Source organism: Mus caroli, unplaced genomic scaffold (genome assembly GCF_978045245.1).
Source record: "Mus caroli unplaced genomic scaffold, Mus_caroli_1 scaffold_6, whole genome shotgun sequence".
Classification (NCBI taxonomy): domain Eukaryota; kingdom Metazoa; phylum Chordata; class Mammalia; order Rodentia; family Muridae; genus Mus; species Mus caroli.
The window spans coordinates 69248187-69272117 of NW_028227261.1; the positions used below are offsets into that span (position 1 = coordinate 69248187).

A 23931-nucleotide genomic window follows, 5' to 3' on the forward strand; every position below is an offset into this window, starting at 1 on the left:
AAAATTTAAATAAATATATACATATAATCTAAATTATATATAATATAAATTAGCAAAGTTCTCAAGCCAACTTGATAAAATTAAATATCAAACAAGGTATTTTTTTCTTTTGAGACCAAAGATTAAAATGTAAGAAGTACACACTAATAGATGGGTCTCTGACAATCAAATCTAGAATTAGATTTCTGTGTTTGAATAAAACAAAAGCTTAACAGATACCTAGAATCCATGCCTGGCCTCCTCCAGACCTGCAGAATGTGTAAATACTGGCTCTGAGCCAGTTTTAGACAAATGTTCAACAAAGAACACAGGATTTTGTGTTCCATCTAACAGATGGCGAACCCTATACTACTTCACTTTTCTAGGAAAAGAAATATACATAGAAGGTTGGTGGTGATCTTGAGATCAAGCAGAAAAGAAGGGAGAGTTTCTTCACCCAAAATAGGCTACCCATTAGGTTGCCTCTCAGTTTTAAAGGAAGGATTTGAAAGCCCCATCTCTTGTTCTTTCATTAAAACAAAACACAAACCAGGAAGGCTGCAGGCTGGGTGCTGAAAGGAGCCTCTGGCAGATTATAGCTGACCTGTGGGGATCATGACTGCACACCAAGTTCCCTTGTCCCAGACAAGACTGCCAAGGAATCACAGGGCTAATCAGGCAAGGAGCTGTCAGTAGCCGGTAGCCTAAATCATGATGTCCCGAGATCATAGCCTTTTAGCTCAGGGATACCTAAACTTACTTTTTACTTACTCCACCTACAATAAAAACAATGGCTTTATTTCTTTTAAGGAGTGGTAAGGGCTCATTGTATCCAAGCACTCACCTAAAGAAGATTCTAGGAAGCAGTAGGAGAAAAATATTTCTACTAAGGTTAATGAGATATTAAAAGTGACTAATGATAGAACTATTAGCGGACACTCTCTGGAAATTCCTTATCTCTTATTGTCTTAAAATACTTTTAATAATTATTATGTTAAGTATAAAAGGATATAAATCAAAACCACTAACCAACTGGATGGACTTTAAAGAGGTGTTTAGGATTAGCTTCCTGAGTTGAGAAATAGGCCTGAACCTGTCTCACCCCTAAAGATCTTGCTTGTGGAAGGAAGTAGACTAGGCTTTCAAAAATAAAACTCATGTCTTTTTAGGTGAAAGGCAGATGGACTCTGCTGTGTCAAAATGGATGCTGTAGGTATGAGCCTGGTAATGGTAGCTGCTGACAGTCACGAGTGTGTGATGCCCACTAAGGATCAGAAAACGCACTGGGCCAGGATCATTAATCAGTAGCATGTGTGGCTATCAAGAGGAAGGCAGTGTTCCCCTGACAGCCGCTACAACGCTGACTTTATGATCCATAACTGCACACAAATACATCAGTGAGATACAGAGCCAGATTCTCATGGCCTGTAGAGAGGCACTCTGTGTACAATCATTCATTCTGTCACAGAATAAACACTATTCACAAAGCACTCCCCACATAATGACGGAATACAAGCTACCTATAATTAGGAGTCTTAGTCGCTGAACAGTGAAGACTGATAGGCACACATTTCTTACTTTTTCTCCTGGCATGAGTCAGCTTAAAGCTGATAGCTGTCTTCAATTTAAAGCTGCTCAATAAAAGTATACGGGAAACCTGAAGACCCAGGCTCTTGTGTAGGACTCAAGATCTTGAGCAAAGTCGCATCTAGGCCATGGTTGTATTTTCACAAATTAAGGGCGCTCACTCAGATAATCACGGCCCTTTCAGTCACAAAATGTGGGCAAAGGCCAACCCCTTGGTTTCCAACTTGTATAATTCTTAGTTTCCTCGAAACTAAAATGAGGATAATATAGCATATTTAACCAGGTTGTTGTGAGAATTAATTTCAAATCAGTGTAGAATGATGTGTATTTCTTAGTAGAACACCGGCTTGCAGCTATTCAAAATAGATTGCATCTACTTGACTTCAAAAGAAAAAAAAAACCCATCACAGAGTAGCATGGAATTGATGGGCTCAGCCATAATACACATGAGACTTTAAAGGTAATATGCACAATGCCTCTTTTTAGTTGTTGTTGTTTAATAATGATCCTTCAGTAACTGGAAGTGACTGGTTGTAGGATGTTCCTCAGTTCTGATGCTAAGACCCCAAATCTATGGATGCTCTAGTCTGAATATAAAGTAGCTTACTATTCCTATAACCTACACACCCCTCCTGTGTAGCTTAAATTGTCTCTACCTTATAATACCAAGTAAAACACATATTCATCAGAAAAAATTTAAAATGTCTTGTGTATGTTCAGTATAGATGTAAACACCACATGCCTAACAAAAGAGCACACAGTCTAAGTTGGTTAAATCTGTGGGCATGAAAACTGCAGATACTGAGTGTTGACTGTCCTGTAGCATTTTGCTCACTCGGTACTGTTTGATGCTTAGTAAATCACCATTCTGTGATAGCCAGGGAGAAGGAAGGAATATGGAAGATTTCTGGCTGCTTGGATGCAGCAGACCATCTCTTAGCTATAAGGAAAGAGTATGCGGACAGTAATCCTCTCTCCTCAGCTTGATGACTATAAAATTTATCATCCTAACTGGGACACTTCTCGAGTTAGAATGGGCTCACATAGGGATGCACATCCCTGCTAAATTTAAGGGTTACTTTTGTGACAGCTGTTGTCACTTTGAAGCTATGTCTGATGTCCTAATGAGGAACAAATTGCAAAATAAGATTTCCTCCAATCAACCAATTTAAAACCTTTTGTGTTCTTAAGAGGCATGTCAAAAGGCTATTTATTTTGAAGCATAATGACTTTTATAATACATTATAATAGAGTGGTTGCATTTTTATTACTGGTTTGCAGTGTGTGTGTGTGTGTGTGTGTGTATGCAGGATCCAGAAACTTTGTAAAAGGGCTGATCGTTTTGTGAGCCATATGGTCATTGTCACTGCCACACAACTATGTCCTTGTAGAACAAAATCAGTAGCAAACAATATGTAAAAAGGATAGGTGGGTCGATGTTTACAAAAAAATGCAGGAGGTTGGATTTAGCTGGTGGGCTGCAATTTGTCATCTCTTGCTTTAAAACTATGGTATTCAGAGTTTTAGAGTTTATAAGATCAAGGAAAATTTTTAAATCTAAAATTGGCTTAGTATTTTTAACTTGGATTAACTAAGTAAGGGTGCCCTATCTATCTATCTATCTGGCATTGGGAGGTGGCATATTGAGGGGCCATGAGGAAATTGGGGAGGAAAAATGGGGGTATATATGATCTGATCATATTTAATTGTATACATGTGTGAAATTCTCAAAATGCAGAAAAAAAATCAACTATTGGAACTGCAAATAGCAGAAACTAGAAAGGGTATAAACTCAGAACAATTTTATCTTAATGGAAAAGCTACCATAGTGCCTTTAATTGAAAATATTTTCTGGCTTGGTGACAATTCACAATGAATATGCTCAGGTCAACAGATGAACAGTGTGGTGTATGCTTTAGGAGAACAATGGGCCGTGTCATGGTTGAAAGAATATGGTGTTTACAGGACTATGTCTGAGGAAGGTTGAAGAAGAGCTAAGAAGTAAGAGATAGAGCTTGGGTGTTCATTTAAGCTATTCTGAGAAAGTATCCTTATATCTTAAATCATTGCCACCAATGTAAACTGCAGTTGGAAGTAACTTTGGGACTCACCAGCTGCCACTGTGCAGGGTACCAGGCTGGGGGGCAATTGAAACGGTTGCAGGCTTGCACTGTGCTGGGTTTGGGGTGATGGCACAGCTCATCGGCCAGGACAACCACCTCGTTCATCTCTCTGGAGAGTAGGTGGGAGCAGACAACATCTCTGGTCTGCAGGCCAACCCCACAGGTGAGGCTACACGGACTCCACTTGCCAATTTCCCACCTGAAAAGAAATAAAACAAGAAAGAGACTGATTGAGTTTCTGTACAAACACTTCCCAGGCAATCAAAACTTTTCACTGGAAATCAAGGAGGTTCTATAAGATGATTGGTTAGGGATTGATAGTCTTAAGCTTGAAACCCAACTGTCCTCTTCATGCTTAGACTTCCTTTAGAATAAAGCAAAGAAAATGATAAAATAGCCAATGCTTATTCACAAAATCATTAGTAAAGTGATTTTGGTAACTGTCTATTTTGATAGGCATGCAAACCTCATCACAAGTGGGGAGGGCATGCTAGATGAAGAGTAAGATGTGTACATCCAGGATTTAGGGATCATATTTTCAACAGTGGCTAGAGAGGCTGGAGGCAGCTTCTCTGCATATTTCTGTAGCGCCTATTATATGGGAGATAGCAACATTTGTGCTTCTTATTCTTTGGCTTCAAAGTGAAAGGTCACTGGCTCCAACTTCCTTTAAGCTTCCATCATAGCACAAAAATGTCTCTGTCTTCTGTATAAATATCATCACTGCCCGGGACTGGAGAATGTAATAGAAGCAGAGGCTGCAAAACAGATCAGTCTTTTTGAAGGGAAGTATGAGGAGTGAGTGGCTCATTATCTGGATGTAGAAGGCAAATGCACAGATGAGCTGAGTGCATGAATGGCCATTTCCACATGGCCATGCCTTGAGACACACATTTACGGTGAGCTAAGGGCCTGTAAAAGCCACCATCTCCACTGCATTTCCCCAGCAGTTGGTCCTCCAAGATTCAAACGGTAAGGACAGAGTTCAGTTGCCTGAACTCCGACTTAGAAGAGCTCTCAAATGGTCAGTTTTAGGTCTCCTCTTCACAGTGTGAGACACAAAAGTTGTATAAATGGTTGCCAGCCCTGGAAAGCTCAGTGGGACATCCTTCAGTAGCTTGGCCTGCCTTGGTTTTTAGTGAGCCCCGAAGATTGTTTCAAAACTCTTCATCCTTAATGATTTTCCTCAGACTGTGACACTGAGTAGAAACTCTCTCTCTTTTTTTTTTCTTGCTGCTCCAACCTCCCACCATCTACTTCCCCTCTTCCTGCCTGAGATGATCAGTGAATACAATCAACTCTATTGTTATTTCCGTGTATGCATCCTGGCCCTCTAGTACCATCTTTATGCAAACTGAACCCAGGTTCGAAAAAACGTTTTACCCTTTTTTTCATGCTTGAAAATCCCTTGATTTCTATTGTGTGTGTATTCACGTCTACTCCGGGCATGGCTCATCATTCCTGTCAACTGGATTACTGCTTCTCTGTCTTTCACATTACAGCATCTATCACCTCAGGTAGAGCTTGTGTTGGAGTGTGGGCAATGCATTCCTGATAAATTGGCAGAAGGAAGGAGTCCACCATTATAGAGGGCTTGTAAACCTAGCTTACTTAGTTATTGATGAAGAAGTCGGTTTCATTGACTTCCCTCATTTTGTAGTTAAAGGAATTATAGAACTGAGGTGGCTAAAGTCCCCGGGTACTTATGAGCAAGGAGTGAATCCAGGATTCAGATCTACTTGGCCATATCTGACACCTAAGCCTTTGGATTTACTCTTCTATGTAATGTTGTCTCCAGGAAATATCTCTAAAATTGCCTATAGCCATTCACCAAAATTTAAGTGAATAGAAGAGGCTGACTGAACACATTTCTTAGGGATTTTTGTGTGAACGTCTCTATTCTGTTTACTTATGAATCTCCAGCACAATAAACTCCAATGTTTAAAATTTGTGGGCTTGAGGTTAAGTGTGTATGTACATCCTTCACCATCCTTTGCTTCCAAATTGGATTTTCAAGTGAGGGTTGGAATTAGAGGCTCTCTTCCCATGTGACTTTAGGGGCTACACCATCAGGAATGCAGTTTTCACTTCTTCTCTGGCTGATGGTTTCCTTGTGCTGAGGAAGAACGCCACCATGTCATGAGCTCAGTGCTGAGGAAAGATCCCGCAGCTATAGAACTACAGCATTCTGATATAACCAGCATACCCACGTGACACCGTTCTGTGACAAGCACTGTATAAGCATAGGACCCAAACCCAGGCTGGCTTCAGAAGACCTCAGCCTCAGGCAGGATCTGAGCAATAGCCACCTTTCCAGGATGCTTCCAAATTCCTCACTCAAGTAGGCAATCAGAGACCAAATATTTAGTCTTGGACTCTTCTCAGTTGGGAGTGCATTTGCTAAGCAGCAAAAGATAATTATACACAAGTATCCATCCCTCCCCAATGTAACTTATTCATTCAGAGGACACAAAAAAGAACATTCAGAGAAGCGCCATGCATAATAGCCCAGACTGGGAAACACTTCAGCAGGTGAGTATATAAAAACATATGATATAGTCATAAAACATCAGTGACAATGGACTCTAGCAACCAGCAACAACTTTGTTGTATCTCACAAACAAGAAAGTGAGTGACTGAGGCCACAAGCACAAAGCTTCATACTTGGGGTAGAAAGCACATGATATGCACTCACTGATAAGTGGATATTAGCCCAGAAACTTAGAATACCCAAGATACAATTTGCAAAACACATGAAACTCAAGAAGAAGGAAGACCAAAGTGTGGATACTTCCTTCATTCTTAGAATGGGGAACAAAATACCCATGAAAGGATTTACAGAGACAAAGTTTGGAGCTGAGATGGAAGGAAGGACCATCCAGAGACAGCCTTACCCGGGGATCCATCCCATATACAACCACCAAACCCAGACACTATTGGAGATGCCAGAAAGATTTTGCTGACAGGACCCTGATATAGCTCTCACTTGTGAGGCTATGCCAGTGTCTGGCAAATACAGAAGTGGATGCTCACAGTTATCTATAGGATGGAACACAGGGCCCCTAATGAAGGAGGTAGAGAAAGTACCCGAGGAGCTAAAGGGGTCTGCAATCCTATAGGAGGAACAACAATATGAACTAACCAGTACCTCCCAGAGTTGTGTCTCAAGCTGCATATGTATCAGAAGATGGCCTAGTCAGCCACCAATGCGAGGAGAGGCCCTTGATCTTGCAAAGATCATATGCCCCAGTACAGGGGAACGCCAGGGCCAGGAAGCGGGAGTGGTTGGGTTGGGGAGCAGGGGGGGGAGGGTATAGGGGGCTTTGGGGATAGCATTTGAAATGTAAATGAAGAAAATATCTAATAAAGAAAAGAAAAAAGGAAGTAGAAGCATGTGTGGGTCTTCTGGATAGTGTAGCTATCTCAGTGTTGGACTTTACTCCACCTTCTAAACAGGTCCACTGGGTCAAGTTGCACACTTGGGATTGCATGTTTTCCTGTGTATGTTCAGAAAGGCTGTTTTTCCCTCCTCATCTTCAAGTGAAATGCTTGTATGGGCATAAAGCAAAACCTGCACTCTATAGTCTTATAAAGCCACTGTAGTCAATGCTGTCCCAAGGTTAAAGCTTGTCAGGGCCAGGCTTTGTACCCTTACCCCCTGCCTTTGCTTTACTCCTGGCAGAAACTCAGCAACTAGGTCCTTGAAGCAGAGGCATTTTGGCAGCTATGAGGCCAGTTGAATACTGGTCAGGGAAACTCCGCCTACCCTAATAAAGTATATTATACATTCTCCAGGAAGGAGGTCAGCAGAAGCTATCTGTGTAGTGAGCACTTGGCTCATTCTTGGTCAGAAATATTTTAATCAACTTTGGCCAAAAAAGGGAGGAAGCAGACACTCTCCTCTGCTTCTCTACAGAGAGGCTACAACTGTGGGCTGCAGATCTGGCAGGCTGCTGAGAATCACTGAGCCTTATGCCTTTGAGCATTCCAGTCGGCTCCTTCAGCAGAAGCCAATTAGGTACAAGATTAGTCATGGCTGACAGTATGGGGACACTGCTAGACTTCCCTTGGGATGCTGGGTCTAGCCTGGCATAAGCCCAGTGCTGTGCTCCGGACATAGAGCTTCTTCTATCCTCTTCTTGGGTGAATTTGCTCATCTGTTCATCTCCATTTACAATGTCACTTTTTCCAGTGAGTAAAATTCTCCATCCATATTGTCTCTTACTACTTTCTTCTTTGGAGATTCAACATACTGAAAATAATAACACCACCTCAACTCAACCGTTGACTAGAGCGCGTGGCTGTATCTAACTTGCCTTGCAAGTTGTTCTATGTGGGGTTGCATCCCTCCAAAAGATATATTGGAGTTAAAACCCAAAGTATCACAAAGTACGATGTTACATGGAAAAAGCTCCTTGCAGATGTAATTACTTCAGATGGCTCATACGAGATGCATTAGTGACTTCTCTCGTCTGCATCACTAAATACCTGAGAGGAACAGATTAAGGGAGGGGTGGTTTATTTTGGCTCACTGTTTCATGGGATAGAGCTCATTTTGGCTTTCGGTGGGGAAGTCGTGCTGGAGTTCATGACACTGCAAGCTTGCAGCTGGGGACATCTTTCATCTTAGCTGCAGAGCAGAGGCAGAGAGCTGAGACCAGAAGTGAGGCTGGACTATAATCTTCAAGGAACACCTCTAGTGGCCTTATGTCTGAAAAGTTCTACAACCTTCCAAAATAACATCAATCACTGGGGACTTCTGGAGCTTGTAAGGAGCATTTCACAGTTAAATTGGGAGTACAGCAGTTTCCTTCCAGGTGTCAACCTTTCTTGGAGGGAAGTTACTTTAAGACATGGGCTGTAAAATGCACGAGGGTAGGAGATGGGAGGAAGGGGGGAACAGGATATTTTAAGACAGGACATCTACAGATAGGTAGCCTTACAGCTAGATAGTGAATAGCTTAGCTCAATCTCCTGCTGGGATGCTCGGAATGATAGGAAGTAAACAACTCAAAACAACTGCAGAAAGTCCCTGAAGCTGACTAGATTCACTCTGCCCCACTCCCCCCTCCGAAGCATGAAGCATACAACAGTAGTAAGAACTGCCAAGAGTTACTCTCAAGCAAGGTAAGTTACAACGTTGACTCTGACAAACCCAGATGGCAGGAAGAAACAGAGACCAACTGAACTGCCTGGAAGAAAAGAGTGGCTGAGGTCCATGGAAGAAGCTCAGACCAATGAGCCACATGGAAAAGCCACTTTCCATCTTGTTGAGCTGTCTGCAGGCTGTGCAGTGGGCTCCAGGTTTCTAGCTTTTGCATGACATCACCCATGCTGGGGTGAGCTTTGGTGATGCAGATATCTGAGTCATTTCTGCTCCTGTCAATAACCTGTCACTCATGTTTCTATAAGTAACCCAAGTAAAACTCAGTGACTCACTGACCTGGACTTTAATGGTATCTGTGCTTCTGCCATCAGTTCCCTGTTTTGGGGGTGAGTAATAGCATCTCACAACAAAACCACCGCACTAGAGCAGGGTACACATCTCTCAGTGGGCTCTTAGAGAGGTAATAGGCTGGAACGCCTGCTCCTCCCTTGTACAAGCTGGGAAACCCTGTCTGCCTGGTTCCCCCAACCCTACCCATGTTGAAAAAACGCGCCTGCTTACTTGGGGGAAACTCCAAGCTAACGTACTCTTCTGTCTCCTAATTTCAGGCAACCCACCCAAGAGCGCTGGCCCAGGGGCTCAGGTTTTGACCATGTATGGGCACAATTCCAGCTCCTCGCTGACACTCATCACTCCTTGCCTAAGCTCTATAAGACTCTTGCTTTACTGACCTCCACCTGTGTGATCAATGAGAGCTGCCTCCTAATAAACCTGCTTTTATCTATTTTTAATCTGGTCTAATCTGGCATATTGCAGCATCACTGAGGGAGAAAGAATGCCTATGAAGAGGGACACACGGAGAGAGTTCCGTGTGATGGGAGAGATAGAGAAGGGAATGACAAAGCCGCAAGAAAACAGTGCCAGAAACTACCAGCATACACCAGGAGCTTGACACACTACGAAGCCTGGCACCTTCAGTTTCACGCGAGTTTAGCTTCCAAATGGGGGCAATGCATTTCTGCCGCTTTAAGCTTCTAATTTGTCATACTCTGTCACCATAGCGCTAGGAAATCAACCCCCTGTAACCTGAGCACCTACCATAGTACCTAGAACAAAGCAGGTGCCCAGGAGGTATGTGGTGACTGCTGTGGAGGTGAGTGGACAGTAGGCTGTGTGCACCTCTGGACCCTTCGATTGCAGTGGTGCCCTTTCAACAACCTGCTTCCGCTGTCTGCTGCAAAGCTGATCCCACACACATTTCTTCAGTGTGGTGACTCTTGCTGACAAAACAGGGCCTAAATTGCTATCTCTTTGACAGACTGACTCCCATTTCATGTAAGCATTTATATGTTTTATTGTAGTGTTTTGGCCTACCTGAGTGGGATGTGTGATAAGACTCTCTTCTTTCTGCAAAATACCAGAAGTGCTAGGCAATGTGTATTTAAGCCATTCTAACACACACACACACACACACACACACACACAAATCTGAATTCTGAAACACCTCTGTATCAGGGATTCTGGCCGGAGAACCATGGCCTTGTGTAAGGAGGGTGGTAAGGCTGGGAGCTCTGCTTACCTTCAGCTTCTGGGCTTTAGGTGTTAACTCATGGTTGGGCCCTTAGCCAATATGTCAGAAAGACTCCATTTCCCCCAGCGTTCTTTTGCTACACTTCTGCCCTTTGAGCCCTCTGTCCTGTACATTACTATCCCCTTGGTCAAAATCTGCTCCCAGAAAAGGCTGTATGGATGGAAATACTGTAACGGATTCGCCATACCTGTCCAGCTTCAGAATATTTGACTCCTGACCAAGGATAGGCAGAGGGTGGAGGGCTGCCCTCCATCCCAGTTGCTGGCGTTCTCTTCCTTCCCTCTGCCAACAGCATGTGTACCTGGGGTGACTTGTCACTGGAACTCCACATTCCACAGTAGACTTGGCTTCCAGATCTCCTTGGGTAGCACTGGAGCAAGGTCCAGCCTCCTGACTAGTCCTGTCATGTTGCTGAGATCTGTTCAGCTCTAGATCTTCGGATGGGAGAACACTTTTAGCCATAAACCACAAGCCATAACATGACAGTAGTCTTGCTGGTATCTAACATGATCAGCAATAACAACAGTCACTAACTGCTGAACCACCCTATCCTAAGCCTCAGCCTGTGCAAATATTTTAAGTGCACCATTCCTTTGATCATCATTACAGCCCTATGAGACAGGCATGGTTATTGTCTCTATTAGCGCAGGCGTCCAGGAGAAGCTGAGTGAAGGGTTCCACATACATATGTCAATGTCACCTACTTCACATCCAAGGCACCATGACTTGGACTTAGGCCATGAAAAATGGAGCTGCTCTCTATCAGAGGTGAGCACAGTGGATTTGCAATTCTAGCTCTGCTTCATCAAGGCTTCTTTCACTGAGATCCCAGCAGGACTCGAAGGCTGAGCTGAGACGCACACTTATACATATATATGACTCTACGGAGAAGATGCTTGAAGTTTTCCCGCTTTACAGAGTGAGCTAAGTAAGGCTCTGAGGCACTAAGCAATCTGTCCAAAGTTACCCAGCTACTAAACAAGAGAGTCAGGATTCAAACTCAGGTAGCTTGGCTTCTGCATACCTTGTTACTAAACCACACTGTTTCTGAAGGCAGGATAAAGAACACGGTAGAACAAAGCAGTTTTGAGTGTCCTGGGCCAGGATCCCTTGTGCTCAGAGTTTAAGAAAATGACAAATGGCAGAGTGACAGCTCTATTTCTTAGTAATACAAATAAATATACTGACACCACCCAGGTCTTGAACACACTTGCGGTTGGCATTCCAGTGAAGTGGCCATTTGGCAGCTGAGTGGGCAAAGGTAGAACGGAGTCTCCTGGAGAGACTCACTTGGCTTTTGAAATGTACCTTTTGGAGCTAAGTGGGCCATTGAAGCCCATGGTGGCTGACTGCCATTCACAGCTCTGTTTGTATTAGTTATTAAACAAAAAATACTTTTGCATTCCTTTGCATAGGGCTCATTGTGAGAGTTGCCAGATCTCTTCCCCTACTCTTCCTGAGAAGGTACTGACCTTTGCCTCCCAGCAACTCAGGGAATACAGGCATAAAGAGCCTCCCTGCTTTGACCTATTACACTATAAGAAACCTCTCCTATCTTAATCTTTATGGAAAAAGTAGACTTGAAGCTTTATCCAACATTTTAAGATGCAGTTCTTGTTTGAATAAAAAAATTACAGTAAACTTTAGGCATTTAGTATTCTTCAAACATTGCATGTAAACCTCCCGCAGTACATCTCTGCTCACTATTTATATCATGACATTTAAAAAAAAACAAAGTTCCTCAAAAATCTTTGTTTTTTGTTTTTGTTTTTGTTTTAGAATACATCTGTAATCAGGAGGCAGAGAGTAAATGGGCCCTATGGAGCGTGGGGTCTTAATCTAGAAAGATTAAGATGGATAGTCAGGAGATGTCTAGGCTCCTTCTCTTTATTTTCTTGGATGATTATTAGTCACTTCAAATTTATCTTCACATCTTAAACTATCTATTGCCCCCAGCTTCCACAGTGCCAGTTTCAATGAAAATCTGGTCAAGTATGTCCTTTAATTCAGAATTTCCATTGGGAAGAGACTCCTTCAGAAAGGGAGAAAAATGTTTACCATCTGTCGAGAGATTAATAGTCAAAATACATAAAGAACTAAAATATTAAACCTCAAAAGAAGTAAAAACTGGCTACAAAAATACACAAAATATTCAACTTCTTTAGCCATATAAGAAATGAAAATCAAAACTGTTGGCTCAGATGGCCTGAAATTCTCTTTTTGGGCAATCCCTAACCTATGTGTAGTCTAGGAGGAATATCTTCTGGTGCAGAGCAATGCCAGAAGGGCAGGGAAGGGCTAGAGGAAGAACTCAGATAAGGGGACAAAAATACTGTTTGCTGGAGCTCTGTTGACAATGCTAGATAAACTATACATAAACAGTGGTAGGAAAAATCAAAATTACCAGGTCCCTGTAATGTCCATGGCTGGATGCATCAAAACAAAACAAAACTGTACTGAGATTCCATCTCACCCAAGTCAGAATGTCTATCCTCAAGAAAACATATCAAAGCAAACTCTGGTGAGAAGGTAGGATTTAGAGTGGTGGTGGTCAGGCCACTGCTGATGGCAACATAAATTAGTATAGCCATGCAGTCTCTTCAAAACAAATAAACAAACAAATATGACCCAACTTTATCATCCCTGGGTGTGTAGATTTGATGGGATCAGAATCAGCACACACTAGACATGTGCACACTCACATTTATTACAGTGCTATTAATAATAATAATAATAATAATAATAATTAATAATAATAATTGTGAAATCAGTCTAGGTGTCACCCCCAGATAGACGAGTAAAGAAAACGGAGAATTATTCGGCTCTAAAGAAGAAAACATGATGCCATTTTCAGAAAAATGGATGGAACTAGAGATTACCATGTTATCAAAATAAGCCAGTTTCAGAAAGAGAGCCATGTTTTCTCTTCTGTAAATGATAGTGACTTAAAAAGGAGTAGGACATAAAAGTAGAATCGTGATTATTTGGGTAGAGGAAGGGAACCGGTAGTACAACAGAGGAGAATGTATGCGGTAATATGATATGATCAAAGTGCAAGAAATACATGTTTGAAAATGTCATAATGAAACATGGGAGCAAATATACCATGAACATGTGCTGATGAAAACATCTGAAAAATGAAAATAGGATACAGAATAGGAGCTATCAGGGGAGAAAGGCGATGAGGAAGAAGGGAGAAGTGATCTAGAGAGGGTCCGGGTGTTTGGAACTGTGATCAAGTCTACTATGTATATTTAAAAATAGCATGATGAGAATCATTATTTGACACAATTAATATGCTAATTACAAAGCCCTCCTGGAGTCAGAGCTGAGCTTTCAGTGGGGCAAGCAGCTAGCATGGCCAGGAATTAGCTTTGGGGGTGGTGGGTGGTGGGTGGGGAGGCTTCCCAGCCTGGAGCTGAACATCCTGAGTGGCTCTTTCTCCCTGCCCCATTCTTCCCCTTTGTAAGGGTTGCACTTTACCATTGGCGAGGAATGGCTCATTGGCAAGTCACCTAGTTCATCACTAGGCCAGTGTTGCTGGAAGTTAAACATTCAGAGAAGACTGGACAAATAAACACAGATATCTGAAAAGTAAATTGAGCCAAGTTTCTTATTGTCTGTGAGGGCAATTATAAGTATGTGAAGGAGCAAAACCAGAATAGTCAGTCCTTGAAGAACTGGGTTGGGTTCAAAAGCTGTGTGTGTATGTATGTGTGTGTGTGTGTGTGTGTGTGTGTGTGTGTGTGTGCGTGTGCGCGCGCACACGTGCATGTATGCATATGGCCTTATGCATATGTGTGTGTGTGTGTGTATGCCCCATGGAGATTCCTGTATCCACCTGTCCAGTGCTTAGATCACAACTGCATGCTGGCTTTTATGTGGGTGCTGATGACCTGACTTTGGGTTCTCACGCTTGCTATAGCAGGCACTTTATCAACTCATTCACCTCTTTAGTCCCCAACTAATTGCTGTTAAAAAACAGATACAGTGGGTATGTGCAAACACACATAAACGCACATATTGCTTTCTAGCTCTTTTCACTGACAGCCCTAGAAGTGATGACACCCCAGTGGCATCAAACAATCTGGTGCCTAGGCCTCAGGATCTCTTTAGTAGAGACTCTAGTTCTATTCTCTAATGAAACAATCATTTCCTATATAGTTGGCCCACTCCAGAGCAGAGTTAGGAAAAGAAATAGTGAGCTTGGAACACCTTGTTCTACCAGGCAACTGGGAAGTACTCTAGAACGATGAGGTTTATGTCAGAAGGACACAGAAACCAGCTAGGACAGGTCCCATTGGCCATGACTGCAACAACTTGATAATAATGGATGTTAATGGATAATAATGGAACTTAATCCTCAGGGTAGCCATATTGAGAGGTGGGATCATTTCAGGGGCATTTATGTCACACGATGTCTGTCCTCACCCATGGACAAATGCCAACATGAAAGGGCGTGGCGGTGGAAGCTCATTCCTTTCTTTACTCTCCAGCCTCCTTCTACATGAAGAGAGAGCACTGAATTCCCCATGTGTTCAGGAGCTCGCTTTAAACTGCAGCCCTCCCAACATGCCAGTGTCTTCATCTTAGACTTTCCACCATCCAGAAGGGTGAGGAATTTCCCCTCTTTATAAATAGCCCAGTGTGCTATTCTGTTTTATCAGCACAAGTGAACTAAGATGTTTCCCATGAAATGCTTGTTACTTACTATTAATAAACACAACAAGCCTTTTAAAAACCTGAAGCTTTGTTAAAAATGGAAGTTATAAAAACCATCAGTTTGGCTCCATATCCCCCATATTTCAAGCTTCAAGCCCTTGGCTAGCCTCTGAGGTACTTTGCAAAGTGATTTGAAGTGCCTTTTTGGGTTTGGCTCCAGTTGATAAGGCTTGGCTTTATGCCAGTATCTAGTGACAAACTGCAGTGACATACAGCCTCTCAGGCGAGCTCCTGACTCCTCCCCTCTGGACTGTTCTTTCTGATCTCTGTCCCTGATAGCAGGGGTGGTCCTTGTTCCTCAGTGTGCCATTGTCTCTTTCCATAGTGGGGTTCACCTCGTTCTTTGGTTTCACATCTATTACACCACTGTTATTTGTTTCTTGGACTCTTTTCCTAGACCGCACACCAGGGCCAGCAGGACCGTTATGCATCCCAGCAACTTGGGGAACTAGATTAGTGCCTGATGCTCAGGGAGGCCTGTGTCACTTTGGCCTTGGGCTCTGGCACCAGATTATTCACAGATGACTTGTGTTCTGCTGCTCGTTAGAAAAATCTTGGGAAAGTTATTTAGCAATTTTCCACAATTAAAATAGGAATAACAGAAATCATGGTTTCACAGGGTTGTTATGAGGTTAAAGTGAGAACTTCTGGGTAAGGACCTAAGGCTGGGGCCTGGGACAGATAAACACACGATAGCAGAAAAGGTTCTTGCTCTGTGCTAGTGTGTGAGGACAGAGCTGAGGACAGTGTAAATCAATAGTTTATAAGGCTTCCTGGGACATGTGAGAGAAGGGAATTTTGGTGATGGGCTCTTAGGGAAAGGACACCCATGTCTGACTTATCTTCCTTCGCATTTGCTGCCTAGCACTGTGACAGTGCCTCAGGGGGAATGGGGCTTACCCAGGATGCTGAGCAGAACTGCAAGGTAGCGGGAACATAGTGATGACTAGAACTGTGGAAGTGCAGAAGATGTGGTACATGCTCATCACATCAGAAATAAACAAGCAGGTGTTAACATTCATGTGTGTATGCCTCTTTTCTCTCTCTGTCTCTCTGTCTCTCTGTCTCTCCGTCTCTGTCTGTCTGTCTGTCTGTCTGTCTGTCTGTCTGTCTGTCTCTCTCTCTCTCTCTCTCTCTGTGTGTGTGTGTGTGTGTGTGTGTGTAGGCCAGAGGGCAATCTCAGGTGTCATTCTTAAGGAACCATTCATTTGTGTGTGTGTGTGTGTCTTTTACTGGCATGGAACTTGTCAAGTAGAGTTGCCAAGTTAGGGTATCTGGACAGCAAACCTCAGGGATCTACCTCTCTCTGTCCCCTCTGCACTGGATTAAAAGTATATAGCACCAGGCCAACCTCATTATCTATGGGTTCTGAGGATTGTAGATAGGTCCTCATGCTTCATGAACTGAAATCTTTCTTCAGTCTGCCTTCTTCATCTTGTAGATAAGCAAACTGACATTCAGAGAAATAAGCAGTTTCCTCTGCACTGGGAACCAGACTCAGGCTACCCCTTCCATTCTGCTCTGTCTTGAAGGACCCGAGGAGTGCATCATTAAGGGTTACAGAAAGGGAGGCAGAGGAGAGAGGAGCCACTTCACTTGGCCACAGGAGATAGATGGGCTACCTATCAGCCATGACCAGTGCACTTTAGGGAACTCCTTAAGGGGGACTAGAAGAAACACAAAAGATCAAAGGATGTGTCAGGCATTAGAGTGTAAAACCATTCTGGAAGGCCAAAACTTAACCAAAAGCATATATGATAAACAGCATCAGGAAAATTAGGGCTTGCTGTAAAACTGTAATTGCTGTAGCTCAGGAAACAGGAGATAGAGCCATGCTTCTCTTGGAAGCCTACCCACTTGGCATGAGGTTTTGGCTCCATAAAAATAATTGTAGCCAAGATTACCAAACACCTGAGGTGGCAAAGCACTGACTTATATATGAGAGCTGTGTGGCCAACATGAGTGCTTTTACCATGCCAACTGCCTCACCATCTTAACCATTTCTCAAAAGAAAATAAACAAACCAAAGTTATCAGCATTATGAATTGTAATTGTTAAGCTTTGTTTGATACTCTTAATAAATTATTTTATGTTTATGTGTGTGTGAACATATGTCTATATGTACATATTCAAGCCTGTAGAGGTCAGCAGAGACATCCCATTCACTGGGAATAAAGTTATAGACAATTGTTATGGGCCACGTAAGTGTTGGGGACAGAATCTGTGTCTTCTGCAAGAGTGTAAGTGCTTTTAATCACTGAAGCATCTCTCCAGCCCCTACAATTGACATTTTTTAAAGGTTCTGAATAGCTCTTGAGATTAAGTCATACTTGTAGCACACCTATTTACCATCTCATTAAGGGCATGCTATTAACTCAATATGCTTCTTTCATGGAGTGGGATAAAGGCAGAATAGCACCAACACTGTGACAACTGTGCAAAGTATCAGTGTCTTCTCTCCATTTTTATACTCTTCTATGACAACGGCCACTGTCCCAAACACCCACATACCTGTTCACCTCTATACAGTGTGATTTCACTAGAACATCTAAGCTCCGGGCTGCCATTGTCTTTCAAACTGTTTTGTAGGTTTTTATAGGTTAAAAATGAGATAGAATTATTTTTATTTACCCAAAAGAGAAATGAAACCTTGTCATCCATTAGCCAGTGCTTGAGCCTACAGGATACTAGATTAGGAAAAATAATTTAAGCACAGGAAGGTAAGTATTGCATATTCTCATATACAATGCAGAAGCCAAATAAACGGATCTCATGAAAAGAAAGTGCAGTGAGCTATTACCAAAGGTAAGGAAGGTGTGGAGAAAAGAGAGAAATAGAGGAGGAGGATGGCTAGTGGGCAGAACATGCAGTGCATAGTAGGACCAAGTTTCATTGTTGAGCAGCACAGCAGAATATTAATAGTCCATAGCAATTGACTGAGTCTCAGAATACCTAGTAAAGAGGATTTCTGCATGTTCTCATCATGAGGAAACAGTAACTGAAGTGATGTATGATCTTAATTGCTTGGTATGATCTGCCTGATCGGGGGCACCATGCCTGTGAATAGACTTATGCTGAGCCTCGCAGGTACATATATGCAATTATTAAATGACAATTAGAAATAAAGCTGAGACTTCCTGCCAGCTGCTGTAACTCAGATCTGAGTTTCCCGGGAGCCTAGTGGTGTAGACATAAAATTCCTGTGATTCTTGGGAATTTGATATTTTGGTTGGCTTGTCTAGAATTCTAGATAGAAATTTCTTATTCCAGCTTTCCTGAGTTGCTTTCCTGTGGTCAAAGACACGGAATAGATTTGTGGAATAATCAACATGGTGCTATTTGTTGTTTCACACAAACATAGAAAAGCCCCTTCTTTTTCTAGAAAAACTCCTTCCAGCAAGTGAGCCCCTGCTGGGCTCAGTCACTTCCCAATACACACCTTTGCTTTTTCACCTTTGAACATTTATTTCCAACATTCCCTGCCTGAAAGAGTCTTCCTGTTCCTACCTACAGGTCAGATTCAAGCCCTTCCCTCCCTGTGTTCATTTACTTTGCTGCTCTGAGCTAAGTGCCAGGCCACCTTATGATCCAGTTTGTTCGTTTCTTCCCTACTGATCATTCCAAGTAGAACACAAAGCTTTCAAGATTTGGAATGCAGGGTTTAGAGGTAAGGAAGTGATTTGGTTCCATTGAGTCAGGACAGACATCTCTAGACACGCAGTGATTTAGAGGTGGTATTTCATTCACATGGAAACTCTATAAACCTAAGTACTATATCCTCTCGTGGGTTGAATTGTGTGCAGTCCCAATGTGTATTGGGAAACCCAACCCCCAGCATGATCCACTAGAGTATGATCTGTTTTTGTCAAGGACAATTGTAAATGAGATCAATAGGACAGACTTTAATTTAAAATGAATGGTCTTAAAGAATTAAGGATTAAGTTGGGTATGAAGATATACTTGAACAGAAAAGAATATGGCCACGCATAGGAGGAGGGGACTGCGGTAAATCCTCAAGTTTCAGGAAGAGGTAAGTAAGCAGCTGCCCTCCCTACAGCTCCTGGGAGTACATCCTTCACTTCTTCACCTCAGACTTCTGGCTGGGGAATGAATTGTTACCAGAGGTCATCACCTAGTTGGTGTATTCAGTTGTGGTTGGCTCAGCAAATCAATAGGGTCTCTGGAGTCAGTTCTCATGAGCAGTGTTAAGTTTGCCTGTGGTACCTGGACACTTACATTTGTAAGTTTCCTAAGTGGAATGCTTAGGTCAGCACTTTGTGTCAGGGTCCAGAGATTTGGTTTTGTCATCTGTAACAAGACTGTGCCTCCTCTTTCATCACAATATATGCTCCAGCCTTGTGGGACTTTAATAATCTCAACCAACTCAGACAGTCCACATGTTGTGTAATCATTGCTCAAAGCCTAGTGTTATGTATTTCAAATAGTGGGTTGAGTAATTAGAACACAGATACTTAATGGCTTTGAGAGACCATTATAAAGACATTGTGATGTATGTGATAGATGCTATCCATTTACTTATTCATTTCAGTGGCATCTATTGAGTACCTTTGTAGGCTAGCCTCCATGTAAAGGGGCATCATAGTCAATAGAACCAATATATATGTAGCTTCCCAGTCTACACTATGAGACCAGTAAGTGTGAGAGCATAGAATATAGGCTTAGGCATCAAGAGAGACAAGCCCTGGAAGAGCTATCTGGGGTCAGTGAGTGCTATGGTGAATCTTGACATGTAAGTGGTAGCCAGCCAAAGGTGTAAGCAAAGAGAGTGCAGGTAGAATGAGGTGTAAGAAAGGAGACATTTAGAGAACTGAAATGTTGAACTCCCATCTCAGGGCTGGAAAAAGTATTCAATACAAAGTTTCTTAAATCCCTGGGAACTTCTGTCTCTTATTTGTCATTGTCTTCAGTGATGTACCTGTGAGTCCTGGAAAGCAGAGGTCTTTTGGGCCACCAAATCCTTCATGACAAGGATGACTTGAGATCACTGTATCACAAACTCATGGCTGCTGGGGCACTCCTGGATAGGATATACCTAATCAGTTGAGAGCTGAAATGACCAGGGTCTTTTTGTCCTGGGTGTCTCAAAAGATGTTAGCCTCAATATGGTTCAGATAGGACCATGAGGACAGGAATGCATGGTGCTTCACATAACTCTTTCACCCTGACTTATAGGCCTATAAACCTATTTTATGTTGCCTGGCTGTAATTTTCCCTAGACACATCTTGTTATCTCTGTCTCAGAGTTTGATAGACAAGTGCATAGAAACAGTCAGATATTACTGTAGGAGGCAATCAATCCAATCAGAGCTGAGATGGACACAGTATGTACATAGAAGCTAGACACAGAGGCATGTACATATGCAGACATTGACATACACAGAGAAGATGTATACACACAGATGTTAGACACAAATATATCATATACTCAGAGACATACACATAAAGACAGACACACATAGAAACATACATATAGACAGACATATGCACACATTAATGTTACCCTTGGACACATATACATCTACACACACACACAAACACACACACACACACCTCTGGAGGACAGGATGTTGCTATTTTCATTGACATTCTGTTTGTTCACAGAGGCATCTGCTCTTTCTAGACATGTAGCTTCCTTTCTTGGGGATGAAGAAAGTGATTTTCATAAATATTTTTATGTTTGCCGCACACACACACACAAATACCAAAAATTATTTTTCAAGTTAGGTTCAGAGACATGTTCATATAGCATGTGTTTTACTTGTAGACATTTTCTTATCTTGGGACAGTTTATGGGACTGTTCTGTCTAAAGTCAGTGCAAACAGAAACCTCAGGTTAGGATTCATATTGGCTTATTAAATCCCTCATTTGATCTTGATTTTACATGTTGCTATTTATTGCTAGGACAATTAGCACTGAAACACTATTTTTAAATGCACTGCATCTGATAGAATCATCAAAGTACCCTAATCTCATTTACCAAGGTGGAGGCTTGTGAGCATGATGTCAACACACCACACCAGCCCAAATACTGCATCACAGGATGCCAGTACTGGACTCTGCTGCCATTAGTGGTTTATACTGTTGGGCCTGCTGCTCTGTTTGAATGTCAACTTGTTTACTGCAGAATCAGGATGGCGATAATTACCATGATAGCTTCCAGTACCTACTAGGTCCTGTTGAAAGGGTGTCACGTGTGTTAGCTCATTTGTTCTACATGGCCTCTGATGTAGCTATGGGCTATTTCACATAGGGGCAATTGAAGTATTTTAAAGAGATCACACAGTTAGTAAGGATGCAAGAGCTAGCCCTATAGTTGGTGTAGAGTTTTAACCTATGTCCTCCTCTGGTCAACCTCTGGCATGTTCAGGGAATAGAGGCAAAGCAGCTGAAGGCAGCTGCCGTAGTTATTCTTGTGATTGTTGCTATAACAATTTTCATGCACAAGACAGCGATAGGTCTTTGAGGTTCCTTTTTGCTTATTCTTAGAATTCTAACAATTAAAATAACTACTCTACTTAATTTTGCTTCTTCAGTGTTTGGCTTCATGCAGGCCAACATTCCCCAGGTCACAGGGAATATTACATACTTTCTCAGCTGGGAAAGCAGGGAGAGTTGGGCACTCTGAGAGCTGAGTTCTGAATAACGGTGGAACCCATGTGGCTCGGGATCAAACCACAGAGAATGCTTTGCTCCATGTAAGATGGAGGTCAAGTGAATTATGTTTCTGACACATTACTAGGACAACGATCCCCAAACTCTGGGAGTGTGGTCAGTTTTAGATTTCCTCTTTTTCATTTCTTATTTTACTCATTATCCTCTACTCCCCATTCCAAGCATTCGGGCGCCATCATTGATACGGACTATGGATGCTCCAGACTGTGAAAATCTGTCCTGGAGGCAGCTGGTATCCATGTAGCTCCACATATTATACTCAATGGCTGCTGTTGAAGACTGAGCCACAGAGAATAAGTAACTACAGAAAGAAAATCCTTTCTTCAAATGAAGAATATATTATGTCTACCTATGGCTATCTGGGCCCTCAGGCCACCTGTCACTTTAATCAGCTTCTTAGTGCATCCTCAGTAAGTAGGGCCTCCTATAAACAGCCTGCCCCTGTAATGCCAGAGGCTCACCTGCAAAGCTTCACATACATGAATTAATGAGCCTTTGTACCTACCCCAAGGTGGGTGCTATTTATTCTTACCTTGTGGAAAAGGAAGTGAGGACATCGAGAGGCTGCAGCATTCTTCAGGGATATGTTGATAGAGTGACAGAACCAGGGTTTTAGCTGAGGATGTGGCTCTCGGACTGCACTCTGACTTACCACAGTGGCTTTGAAAATTATTTACGATAAGCTCATTGTTCAAAGTTGGGAGTTGTTTTCAGACTCTCAGTCTCTCGCAGAGCAGCTAGTGTCTACCTGGGCAAGTCACTTAATGCCACTCTTTCCTCACAGATAAAATTTGAGAATTGGACCAAGTTACATGCTGAGAGTCTATGACCTGAGGGTGTGAGGAGGGGGGACTCGGGTCAAAACTTCTAGACAAGATTATTGACCAAACTTCTTACAGATTTCTAATTTCTCAGAGAAACAGAAATTGTAAACCGTGAAACCCTGTCACTGTTTACTATTGAAGTGATGGGATATGGTGAGAATTCAATAATCACTAAATTCTTTGCATGGCCATCCCTCAACCACCCAAAAATGAAGGAACCCCAGTTCTAGAAACTGGTTGGCAGCATGGTGGCCCATAGCAAAGATGGATTTCCATCTTTGTAATCTAGGTTGTGTAGTGAGGTTCCATCAATATTATCCGGCATGAGGCATAAGACCTGAGGTGATGCTCACAGGACTCGAAGGCATGGGGTTTAAGACTTTGGAGAGAAAGTCTGTAACTACAGTAGCATTTTCAAGTAGTGCATGTGTGCTGTGAGCAAATGAGTGCACTTGGTATTTAGGAAGTACATCTTTTGCAGACACCACTCCGCTTATAGACTAGGGCTTGGGGTGTGTGTTCTCAAATGTTTTAACTTATTTGGCAGACTAGCAATTACGGGACAAATGTTTGGATGACCTTTATTTATAGTTTATTTACTATGAAGAAATATGGAAAGGAATTTTTATAGTGCAGACAGCATTATAAAATTCAGAATGCAGACAGCTGTAACCAGACATCATCACCGTGAATACCAGACTTCAGCTTGCTACCTTCCTTTATGTCAGGAGTACAATCCATGGAACTGCTTTCTCCTGTCTGATCTGCAGCTGCAGCAAGACTATGTGTGGTAACAAGCAGTCTAGTTTTCGCCAATCTTGTTCAGCAGTTCTACCTTCCTGGAGATGGTGAGTGGACAAGGGTGAGCTGGAAAACAGCACCTACCTTTCTAAATCAAGGTGGGGTCAAGCCAACCCACATGTGGTTTTACTTCCCTCCACCACAGGCCGGCTATATCATCAGCCTCCATCCATTTAGAGATAAAAATGTACGACAGTGCCCATTTTCACACAAACACTTGTAGGTGTGCCTGGGATGTGCCTTCAAATCCGTGTAAACGTCTGGCAGGTAACAAAGGAGAAAGGAGCGAGGAGGCCTTCCTGACCCCCAAGCTGTCAACTCACTGTCTCATTCCCCCAATTGCAAACAAATGGACTCCCATTTCAGAAAGCTGCAAAACATTGAACTTGACGGTGGGGTGCATCTTCTGAGATGATCTGGTTCTCCATCAGCTCTTCCCATAGTACAGCTCCAGTGCCTTTTTAGTTTTTCTCGAGGAGGAGAGCATTGATAAATGGCATCTG

General features: G+C 42.5%; 1 protein-coding gene across 2 annotated transcripts in view; it reads right to left on the minus strand.

Moving 5' to 3' along the window:
- Positions 1-23931, minus strand: part of Adamtsl1 (ADAMTS like 1) — a 367312-nt gene that overhangs the window by 103216 nt on the left and 240165 nt on the right. For both annotated transcript variants that reach the window (XM_021160015.3, XM_029476026.2), the window contains one exon: positions 3678-3888. In XM_021160015.3, coding sequence (XP_021015674.2) covers positions 3678-3888 — 211 coding nt within the window. The remainder of the gene's footprint in view (positions 1-3677; positions 3889-23931) is intronic.